Source organism: Molossus molossus, unplaced genomic scaffold (assembly GCF_014108415.1).
Source record: "Molossus molossus isolate mMolMol1 unplaced genomic scaffold, mMolMol1.p scaffold_m16_p_3, whole genome shotgun sequence".
NCBI classification, from domain to species: Eukaryota; Metazoa; Chordata; class Mammalia; order Chiroptera; family Molossidae; genus Molossus; species Molossus molossus.
This window is the reverse complement of record NW_023425366.1, coordinates 83,576,866-83,589,403: the sequence shown is the minus strand read 5'-3', so window position 1 is coordinate 83,589,403 and position 12,538 is coordinate 83,576,866. Positions and strand designations below refer to the sequence as shown.

The 12,538-nt window shown below is 36.4% G+C and overlaps 1 protein-coding gene across 2 annotated transcripts in view; it reads right to left on the bottom strand.

Moving 5' to 3' along the window:
* Positions 1–12,538, bottom strand: part of AP3S1 (adaptor related protein complex 3 subunit sigma 1) — a 61,249-nt gene that overhangs the window by 33,813 nt on the left and 14,898 nt on the right. For both annotated transcript variants that reach the window (XM_036279508.1, XM_036279509.1), the window contains exons 2-3: positions 6,165–6,256; positions 2,369–2,480 (exon numbers count right to left, since the gene is read on the bottom strand). In XM_036279508.1, the coding sequence (XP_036135401.1) occupies positions 2,369–2,480; positions 6,165–6,256 (204 nt within the window). The remainder of the gene's footprint in view (positions 1–2,368; positions 2,481–6,164; positions 6,257–12,538) is intronic.

The following is a 12,538-nucleotide window of genomic DNA, read 5'->3' as shown; positions in this document are numbered from 1 at the left end:
CCAGTCAGAAATGAAGGAGGCATTAACTGAAATAAAGAATAATTTACACAGATTCAATAGTAGAGTTCGTAAATCCAAGAAGCAGACCATCGATTTGGAATATAAGGAAGCAAAAAATGCCCAATCAGAACAGCAAAAAGGAAAAAGAATACAAAAAAATGAGGATAGTGTAAGGAGCCTCTGGGACAACTTCAAGCGTGCCAACATTCGCATCTTGGGGGTGCCAGAAGGAGAAGAGAGAGAACAAGAAACTGAAAACCTGTTTGAAACAATAATGGCAGAAAACTTTCCTAACTTGGTGAAGGAAAGTGACATACAAGTCCAGGAAACACAGAGAGTCCCAAACAAGATGAACCCCAAGAGGCCCACACCAAGACACATCATCAAAATGCAAAAGGTTCAAGACAAAGAGAGAATCTTAAAAGCAGCAAGAGAAAAGCAGTTAGTTACCTACAAGGGAGTTCCAATAACGCTGTCAGCTGATTTCTAAAAAGAAACTTTGCAGGCCAGAAGGGAGTGGCAAGAAATATTCAGAGTGATGAAAAGCAAGAACTACAACTAAGATTACTCTATCCTGCAAAGCTGTCATTTAGAATCGATGGCCATATAAAAAGTTTCTGTTATAACCCAGTAATTCTCCATCCGCTAGAAGAAGGAACTTCTCCTGGGTTACTTGAACCCGAGTTGTTTTTGCTAAAATTCTTGAAGAGGAAGGTATGCATCAGCCATGACCATGAGCTTAACTAATCAGGAGATGCCAGACAGGACAATGAGGCATTCAAGGCTGGGGTCTAGTAAATGTTAAGAAATATAAAACAAACAACTTGTGCCGTTACTAACTGCTGATATCTGCTTCGGTACACGTAGCTTGCTTGCTCTGTTAAACTCTTGAGTAACCCCTGTCCTATATAAGCAACCCTCCCCCTGGGCTCGGGGCTGCAGTTCTCCTCTATGTAGGTTGGCTGCAGTCCCTGCGCAGGTAATAAAGCTCCTAATATTCAAAATTACTTGATGTCTGAGTGAGGATGACTCTCCTGGGTTACAACAGTTTCCTAGACAAGAAAAAGTTAAAGGAGTTCATCACCACCAAATCGTTATTATATGAAATGATGAAGGGTCTTTTTGAAGAAAAAGATAAAATACATGAACAAACAAAATGGCAATGAATAGATATCTATCGACAATGGCATCTACAAACAAAATGAACAGGCAGAACAGAAACATTCTCATAGATACAGAGAACATTTTGTTGGTTGCCAGATGGGAGAGAGGTTGGGGGAATGGGTGAAAAAGGTGAAGGGATTAAGAAGTACAAATTCATTGCTAAACTGACAAACCTCAGAGGGAAAGAGGTTGGGGGGTGGGAAGAAATAGACCAAAGAACTTATATGCATAACCAATAGACAGAGACAACAGTGTGGGAAAAGGCGGGAGGGGGGTGGGAGTGGGGAGGAGGGGGTCAATGGCAGAAAAATGAGGAACATCTGTAATACATTCAACAATAAAGATTTAAAAAAAAATAAAAATATATTAAAAAAAAGAAGAAAAGATAATGACCTGGAAAAGCGATGAGACACAAGGAGAACACCTCCAGGCTCAATGTATAGTATAAAGAAAGTATGAGAGAAAACTGCTACCACTGGAGAGGGTTGCAAGTAATGTCATTCAAGAAACCAGATTTAGCCCTGGCCGGTTTGGCTCAGCGGTTAGAGCGTCGGCCTGCGGTCCAGAGAGACCTGGGTTCAGTTCCCGCTAAGGGCACGTACTTCGGTTGCAGTTTGTCCCCGGCCCTGGTTGGTCGTGCGGGTGGCAGCCACTCGATGTGTCCCTTCATGTCGATGTTTCTCTCTCTCTCTCTCCCTCCCACTCTATCTGTACAAAAAAAATGGAAAAATATCCTTGGGTGAGGATAAAAAAAAAAAAAGAAACCAGATTTAACTTAGAGCAAAAAGGTAATGGTCATGGTAATATTAAAGAAGTGGTTGAATATAATGAGAAATTTGCTGATGACTAACCTTCAGCTCTAGGAACATTATGAAAGATTTTCAGGACATAGAGAGTAGTGGGTTTTGGGGTCAAATCTGGATACACATGGTAAAAGACCCATGAGTCTTGGACTTCTCGTGGTGACTTACATGAACAAAAAAAAAAGGAGCGTGATGAAATTAGCTGTGATTAGTCTTAATCAGATTAAGTTAGTCTACGTGTTTTTTCATCTCTCCTCTCTCTTTTACCCACCCAATACCTACTATGGAACACTTCATTTCTTACCAAACAAAACATCATTTTAGAAAATTTACAATACATAAGTTCTTAAAAATAAAAATGTCGAAAATTGTTATTTAAGGTAAGGCAAATATTAACTTACTTGAATTAGATCTAAAATGCCAAGTTCACTTTCTGAAGAATCCACACAGAAGACAAAATATAATGTTGCATAATGTCTATAAATCAGTTTGTTGTCAGATCCTCCAATTAATCTAAATGACAAAACAATTAGAACATTATAAGAACAAAATAAAAACATTTTTAGCTTAAGCAGACTGACAATTTGCTTAAAAATGTTTCATAAAACGAAAGTTAACATTTAATGGTAAAGCATTCAAGTGAACTTGTATCAGAGACTAAGTAAATTAAAATAGTTGTTTTCTTCAAAAATGTCAAGTAGAAGATGTTGGTACTTCATTTTAATTCATTCATTCATTCATTCATTCAACTATCTACTTACTGAGTACCTACTGTGTGTCAGGCACTGAGAGTGGGTAAGGTGCAATAAACAAACAAGTAAGAAATAATTATCAGAGTGGAAAGCACTACATAGAGAATCAAAATAGGATGATACTATATTGATGGATTTGTTACTTCAAATTAAATGCTAAGAGTTACGTTTAGGCCAAGATCTAATGATAATGAGCCAGCCATGACAAAATTTAAAGAAGAGCATTTCAGGCAGAGGTAACAACTAATAAAAAGGCCGTTTCACCAACAATGAAATATGGATGTTCAGGGATGAGAAAGATGGCCTGTAAACCAAGAAAGATTAGTAAGCAATGAAGTTAGAAAGGGAGCAGAAATCAGATCATAGGGCATCTATAAGTGTTTATTAAATTTAATTCCATAGGTCACAGTAAGTTATACATCTTAAATAACTGATTAGAAACAAGGAAAAAAAAAAAAGAATGACATTTCGGCCTGGCCACTGTGGCTCAGTGGTTGAGCATTGACCCACGGGCCTGAGAGGTTGCTGGTTCAATTCCTGGTCAGGGAATATGCCTGGGTTGTGGGCTAGATTCCCCATTAGGGGGTGTGCAGGAGGCAGCCAATCAATGTTTCTCGTTCTTTACTGTTTCTCTCTCCCTCTCCCTTCCTCTCTCTCTCTAAAGATCAAATAAAAACATTAAAAAAAAAAAAAAGGATGACATTTCTTCTTAAGTTTGGACGGATTTCCCAACAAGGTCTCCCAAAATACATTTTGTTTAGAAATATAAAAGAAAAAAAAAAAAACTGAACTAAGAGATACTCAATTCTTTCATCAAATGTTTTTATTTATAATGATTAGAATTATAACATTTTAAAAATAATCTTTCCAAACATCTTATATTGTTCTAAATAGCTTAGCTATCATAGTTAAGTTTACAATGATTAGTTTGTTCAACCAAGATAAAATCAAGACTAAGTGTAATTAAAGCTAACTGAACACTCAAATAAAACAAGGGGAAACGGCACCTTTTACTTACTCAATAAAAGTAACACTGAATTTATAAGTTCTGTAGAAACAACTTCTCTAAGTATGCACTATCTTTATGTTCTCTAATATCAAAAGGAAAATAATCTTTGACAAAATTTTTTTACATGCTAGATATATTTCTAGAAACGATTCAATTAAAAATATGTTATGTGCATCTTAAAGATTCTCTGAGATTATTTTTATAGGTTATGATTACAACTGTTCCTTGAAAGAAACAAAAAAAGCACAAGCAGCAGGCTTCGCTTGATCCAAAATCAGCAATTTAGAGGTTGACTTAAACTTTGGTTTGGCTGTATTTCAAAGAAGACCAAAATTTTGAAAGTTTCAAAATGGCTATTGATGTTAGTAATAGAAAGCAAGTATGTAGTATGGCAAGTATGTGTTATCCTTTAAAAATATACTCTCATCTTTAAACTACAGTACAGTACTGATCAATACTGATATAAGTTCTTGTATGGAATGCAATACGCTATATAAAACCACAGGACGTTAGAAATCTTCTTAGTCCAAATACCTCATTTTACACAGGTAAAAACTGAGGTACAAGAATTTAAGTTACCTGACCAATACCAACGTGTTAGTGTCAAAACAAGGACTAAACCAGATGCGTAGCCTCACCTCTGATGCAATATTTGCTTTCTACTTTTTATAAGGTTAGAAAAGAATAATCATAACAAGCCACAGTTTCTAGTTGAAATAGTGCCCTGGTTAGATCAATCAGGTTCTTGTGCATCTATCACATGCAGTGCACTATGCTGGGTGGTAAGTTTCTTATAAGAGATTAAGAGGCTAATATGACAGGAGGTAACAATGATAGCAAAAACAACTGAACTATAAAAGTTTAAGAGAGCCCGGCCAGTGTAGCACAGTGGATGAGCATCCACCCATGAACCAAGAGGTCATTGTTGGTTCGATTCTGTGTCAGGGAACATGTCCAGGCTGTAGGCCCAATCCCCAGTGCGGGGCATGGAGGAGGAGGCCAATTGATGTTCTCTCTCATCGATGTTGCTCACTCTCTTTCTCTCCTTTCCTCTCTCTAAAATGAATAAAAAAATATATATTTAAAAAATTAAAGTTTAAGAGAAATAAGAAAAATACGATTAAATTATGAAAACAGAAATCAGGTGCAACTGCCTCAACTATTAAATTGGTAGGCTTGAGTAATAGCAAAATTCATAAATATTTCTCAATTTAAGTGCAGCGTAATATATAACCTTTTGTGACATGAAAGTAAACTTTCTATAAGACAAAAAGTAATTTATGTTCAGAAAAAATAAGAATCTTCTCTACTATCCTATTTTTCATAATATGAATCATATACCTTAAAATACAAAAGTGTAGGTTTCTCTGACTAACCTATGATTATTCATAATGGGGCTCCAAGTTCAGTTTTTGAATTGTCAATAAGAAAATATCTGATTAAGAAATGAATTATATGGACAACAAAGCTGGGGAAAGGGCGGGAGGAATAGGGAGGGGGGAATCAGTGGGGGGAAAAGGAGAAGCATCTGTAACAAAAATAAATTAATTAATTTAAATAAAAAAATAATTAATTATATAAACATGGGGAAATATTTATGAAACTATTTGAAAGCAAATTATTTACATGAAACCCATTAATTTAAAAGTATTTGTAATAGTTGGCAAGTTAATTATAAGTAATTTTAATTCTAAATTTATTTTTATTGCAATATATTTGACATATAACACTGTAAAAATTATAAGTAACTCTTATTTAGTCATTTAAAATAGAAAAACAGCTGGATTCTAAGCTATCTATATACAGATATGCCTATACATATACATGTACACACATACAGACATATATCTGAAAAGCAGACTTCAGTCCAGTTTGTAAAAATAAAATAAAGTATGTAATCTAAAATTTAATAAACAGGTCCATTCACTCTAAAGAATAACCTGTAGTCATTATAAAGAATGAGGTTGCTCTAGATATGTATATATGCAAAGTTTTTCAAAATACTAAATGAAAACAAGCAACATGCAAACTAGCATATACAGTTTGATCCCGCAGGTAAAATATTTTAAAATCATACTTTTATATGTCAGTCAATGCAAAATTTACTAGAAAGATACACAAGAAATGGAGAAGAAGGACTAAAATTGGGGGAGAGAGAGACTTGATAGACATTTTATACTTCCCTTGTAATGTTGAATTTTCACCATATGAATATATTATCTTTATATAAAATACTTTTACAAAATTCTTAAAAAGAAGAAACAAGGTTACATATTTTTAAAAAATTCTTTGTTACATCTATAGCTAACAGATGGCAATTAATTCACCTGATCCAATTAATTAAAATTAGAAAACTTTAAGCATAAGCAGATTAAACAATATATATTTCAATCATATAGTCAAAGATTAGAATTGTCTATGAAATACTTTACTTACAATCCTCCTTCTAAGAAATTACAAACGTTTTCATCTCTTTTAGATACCAAATGGAATGTCTCCCTGATGATTTGCTGTTGTGTATCTTCACTCTGAGAAAGAATAATTCATATATGTTAGAATTGAATTTATAGATTTAACAGCATTTAAAAATTTTAAAAATAGGCTTCTGGTCAAGAAGGTAGAGTGGGTAAACACTACGCTCACCTCCTCCCATGACCACATCAAAACTATAACTAAACTACAGGACAATCATCATTGAAAACCTCCTGAAGAGTAGCTGAACAGAAGTCCTAAACCGAAGGATACACCAAAGGAGCCACATGGAGACAGGTAGGAGGGGTGGAGATGCTAAATGGGCTGGTTCCACATTACATGTGGTGGCTAAAAATCAAGAGGGATATCTCAGCTGCTGAGGTACCCCCTGAGGAGGGAGGGGTCCCAGCCCCACACCAGACTCCCCAGACCAGGATTCCAGGGCTGGGAATAGAACTCCCCATGACTTCATGCTGTAAAAACCATAGGGGATTGTGGCTGAGTGAGATGGAGTGCTTTAGAGTTCCAGGCATTCCTCTTATAGGGCCCACACACAGGCTTACTTGCTGATAGATTCACTCACTCTGGGGATGCAGCTTGAAAGGTTCTAGGGACATATGGGGAGGAACTGAATTGTCTGGCTTAAGAGTGAGGGCTGGAGGGGCAGCTTTCACCCAGACAGAAGTGCTGGCAGAGGCCACTGTTCCTTTGTTGACCCCTCTCCTGACTCAGCCTGCACTTGCAGGTGGATGCTACATCTGTGCCTCCATCAATCTAGCTAATACAGTTTGCCCAACCCTGGTGATTTCCTGAGACCCCCACCTCACTCAACTTGCAGGCTCATCTAAGCTGCTTCCAATGGCTTTTCCATACAAACAGCCTATCTTGGCTCATGCTTCAGACTTTCCCAAAATCTTTTTTTTTTTTTAATTTTTCTGTATTGATTTTTAGAGAGAAAGAGAGAGGAAGTGAGAGGGAGAGAGAGATAGAAACATTGATGAGAGAGAACATCAACTGACCGCCTCCTGCATGTCCCCTACTGGGGATCTGGTTCACAACCAACCGTGCATGTGTCCTGACCAGGAATCGAACCAGCAACCTCTTGGGGCATGGGTCACTGCTCAACCACTGAGCCACACTGGCCGGACCCCAAAATCTCTTAAAGGTTCACAAACCCCAAACAAGCAGCATCTGGCCTCTCTATATTACGTACCTCTTGCTAAGCTGCCCCAAGCCCGGCACTAATGCCAAGTTCAAAACCCTGGTTATAAGGGTATAAGTATGCTCAAAGATCTCAGTTAGAACTTAAACAAAGAGATAGGAAACCTAAAAATGGAGAAAGAAAAATAAAAAAGAATCAGTCAGAAATTAACAATACAATAATTGAAATGAAGAATACATTAGAGAAAATCAATAGTAGATTAGATGATGCAAAGAAATGAATCAGTGATTTGGAAGAAAAGGTAGTAGAAAACACCTAATCAGAATAGTAAAAAGAAAAATAGATTCCAAAAAAACAAGTATAGTTTCAGGGACCTCTGGGTCAACTTCAAGTGTACCAACTTCACATCATATGGGTACCAGAAACAGAAGAAAAAGAACAAGAGATTAAAAACCTATTTAAAGAAATAATGACTGAAAACTTCCCTAACCTGGCAAAAGAAATAGACATGTAAGCCCAGGAAACACAGAGTCCTAAACAAGATGAACCTGAAGAGGCCACACCAAAACACATCATAATTAAAATGACAAAGGCAAAGACTAAGAGAGACTCTAAACAGCAGCAAGAGAAAGACAGATAGTTACCTACAAGGGAGCTCCCGTAAGAGTATCAGCACATTTCTCAACAGAAACATTTCAGGCCAGAAGACATTGGCATGTGATATTCAAAGTGATGAAAAGCTAGGCCTACTCCAATATTACTCTACCCAGTAACACTACCATTTAGATTTGAAAGACAGATAAAGAACTTCCCAGACAAGAAAAAGCAGAAGAAATTTATCACCACCAAACCTGGCTGTGGCTGAAGGAATAAGTAACCAAGACCCTTACATATGCTGCCTACAAGAGACTCACTGCAGGTGGAAAGACACACAAAGACCAAAAGTACGGAGATGGAAAAAGATAGTTCCTGAAAACGGGAAGGAAAAAACCCAGCTGAGGTAGCAATACTTATACCAGGCAAAATAGACTTTAAAACAAAGGCTATAACAAGAGACAAAGAAAGACCCAGCAATTTCACTTCTGGGTATTTATAAGAAGAAACCCAAAACACTAATTCAAAAAAATATAAAAAATCTTATGTTCACTGCAGCATTATTTACAATAGCCAAGATATGGGAGTAGCTTAAGTGTCCATCAATAGATGAATGGATAAAGAAGTGGTACAGCCCGGCCAGTGTGGCTCAGTGGTTGAGCATTGACCCATGAACCAAGAGGTCACTGGTTCGATTCCTGGTCAGTACACATGCCCAGGTTATGGGCCAAATCCCCAGTGTGTGTGTGTGGGGGGGGGGGGAGGGCATACAGGAGGAGGTCAATCGATGTTCTCTCTCACCGATGTTTCCATCTCTCTCTCTAAACAATAAAGGGGAAAAAAAGTGGTTCATATATATAATAGGATATTACTCAGCCATAAAAAATAATGAATCTTGCCATCTGTGACAACATGGATGGCTCTAGAGAATATTATGCTAAGTGAAATAAGTCAGACACAGAAAGACAAATACCATATGATTTCACTTATATGTGAAATTTAAAAAACAAATAAAACAAACAAATTCATAGATACAGAGAATATTCTGATGGTTGCCATATGAGAAGGGGGTCAGGGGAATGGGTTAAAAAGGGGAAGGGATTCAGAAGTACAAATAAGTAGTTACAAAACAGCCATGGGGATATAAAAATATAACGTGTAACATAGGGTATATAGTCAATAATATAGTTGCCCTGGCCTGTGTGGCTCAGTTGGTTGGCACATCGTCCCATGCACCGAAATGTTGCTGGTTCGATTGCTGGTCAGAACACATACCTAGGTTGCAGGTCCAATTCTCAGTGGGGACACATATGGGAGGAAATCAATGGATGTTTCTCTCATACATCGATGTTCTATATCTCTGTGTGTCTCTTCCCCTACCCTCTCTCTAAAATCAATAAAAAACATGAAAATTTAAAAATAATAAAAAATAATATTATAATAACTATGTATGTCAGATGGATACTAGATTTATCAGGGTGGTCACTCATAAGTTATATAAATGTCTAGTCACTATGTTGTACACCTGAAACTCATATAATATTGTATGTCAACAGTAATTTAAAAATAAAAAAATAATAAAAATTTTTAAGTAAAAGGTAGTGATATCTGTTGGGAAATTCATCTGTGAGTTCCTTGAAGAACTAATATATCACATCTTACAGGAAAAAAAAAAAACAACTCAACATTTTCTTATGAAAAACAATACTAAACCAAAATCAGTACTTTAAAGTTTATCACTACAATATAACTAGCCTATTTTAAGTTTCAAGACCAACAAGAAAAATATTAGACAGATAAATTATAGACACTAGTAAAAGGGATGCTAGATATTAGCTAGTCAAAACCCATTGTCTTATAAATGAGTAAACTGAAACAGAAGTTATAAATAATATAGCTAATCTATATTTTAATGGAAGAAAAGTCTGGAGCTTCTAATTAAGTAAGCTTAACTAACTGCAAATTGAGGTAAGAGACCATCCATCTTACTCATCTTTATATGTTATCAGAAAATGGAATCTTGTATGTGCCCTGACCAGGGGTTGAACCTGCAACCTTGGTGTACTGGGACAAAGCTCTGACCAACTGAGTTACTCAGCCAGGGTGCATTAATACAGATCATGTATCACAGAAATGTAGACTTCAAGCCTATATATATAATCCTTTTAACCGCTGTCACCTCAATAAAGTTAATTTTTTTAAAAATGGGGCCCTGGCTGGTTTGGCTCAGCAGTTAGAGCATCAGCCCACTAGCTGAAGGGTCACGGGGTTTGATTCTTGGTCAAGGGCATGTACCTGGGTAGCATGTTCAATCCTGGCCCCTGTCAGGGTCATGTGTGAGGCAGTTGATCAATGTTGTCTCTGTCACATCACTGTTTCTTTCTCTCTCTCTCTATCTCTCTCTCCCTTCCTCCCTCCTTCCCTCCCTTCCACTCTATCGAAAAAAATCAATGGAAAATATCCTCAGGTAAGGATTAACAACAAAAAATGCAAACCAGAATGGTGAATAAACTATGAAAGATAATCATGTTCTCACAGGAACAAAAGAAAAAAGGGAAAAAAAATCCCTTGCTAATTAAAACTACAATCACAACATTAAGTAGCCATACTATCAATGGTGACATATAAATATGTCTAATAATATCAAGTATTGTCAAGAATGTGGAACAACAAAGCACTTATACAATACTAGAAGAACTGTAAATTAGTACAACTGCTTCTGAAAACAGACTAGCATTACCTAGTAAAGCTGAACATGCCAGTACCCTAGGACAATGCTATTCAACTCCTAGTTATGCCCTAGAGAGATTACAAAAGTTGTTTGCAAGACTGCTTATAGCAGCACTATATCTTTTTTAAAAAAATATTACATTACTATTTTTTTAAATATGTTTTTATCGATTATTTTGAGAGAGAGAAACATCAATCAGCTGCCTCCTGCAAGCCCCCTACTGGGGATTGAGCCTGCAACCCAGTCATGTGCCCTGACTGGGAATTGAACCAGGAGCTCTCAGTCCATGGGAAGACACTTAATCCACTGAGCCACACTGGCGGGGCACAGCACTATTTCTAACAGCAAAAAAACTACAATGTAAACGTCCATCAAGTCTAGAATGCATAAATTAACTATGGTTTATTTGTGCATTGAACATTACACAGCCATAAAAATTAATGACTACAATAGATAAAATACCAATGATGATCTTAGAAACATTGAGTTGTTTTTGTTTTTTTTTTTAATCCTCACATGAGAATAATTTTTTCCATATATCTTCAGATAGAGTGGGAGGGAGGAAGAGAGAGACAGAGAAAGAGAGAGAGAAAGAAACATCAATGCTTGCCTCCCACATGGTCCTGGGGCCAGAGACCCAACCGCAACCGAGGTACATGCCCTTGACCAAAATTGAAGCCACTACTCTCTGGTCCTCGAGACAACACTTCAACCACTGAGGCAAACTGGCCTGGGCTTGAGTGGTTTTTTTTTTAACTAAGTCACAGAAGACTATAAACAGTATGATTCTATTTTTAAGCTCAAAAACATGCAAGACTAAACAAAACATTGTTTAAGGACAAAAAATATATGTGGCAAATCAAGAATAAAATATGATTTTTAAAATTCAAAATGCTGGTTATAAAAAGCAAACAGGATGAAATACAAGAGAGATACAGAAAGACTTTAAAAACACTGGTAATTTTTCTTAAAAAGTGGTGGTGAACACAGTACTTAGGGCATTATTTATCATATTTTGCAGATATTTAATATATAAATATTATTTTGTATATATTCCATGTTTCATTTAAAAAACTGAGAAGAAAGGGGGGGGGGAGCGCCATAGGAAACAGTTGCCTTTTTCCTTCTTCATGTTTACTGTCACCTCCTTCTAGACTTCATCTAGAGCTAAATTGTGTCCCTTGGATGACCTTACCTACTCTTATGGCTTCAATCATGGTATTATCTCCCTAATCTTTAATTCTCCCATAGCTCTAGTGCCTAAAAGAAGGATACCTTCTTTTCTGAGTTGGGATAGATATTTCCATCTTCCAAATACATATCTCTACTTGTAGCCCATAAGGTTATATTGAAACTCACATGCTGAAGACTAAAAACATTACATTTTTTCTAAAACCAATTTTTTTTTTTACTATATTCTAATCCCAGTTAATAACATCACCATTCACCAGACTCTTAAGCCATGAATCTTGACGGTTACTTTTCTTTCACTTCCTATGTCCATTCAGTCACCACGTCCTGTTAATTCTACTTCAGAAATAGTAAAGCTGGATTCAAAGATATTATCTCAATTCAGATTCATATTCTTGCTCAGAATACTGTTAAGAACCACTCAAATGTTTACTCAGTGACATTTCTCTCTACTCTACCTCACACGTCACCAGAATTACTTCCTAAAAAAACAGAATTTGTTACTTCCTTTCTTAAAGTCCTTCAAACAACTTCCATCCGATCTGAAATAAAGTCCAGAATCCCTACCATGCCATAAAACACTCTCCAAAATCTAACCCCGACCTACATTTTAAATTTCATCATCTGTTTCTTCTCCCCTATACAATCTGCTCCAATCAC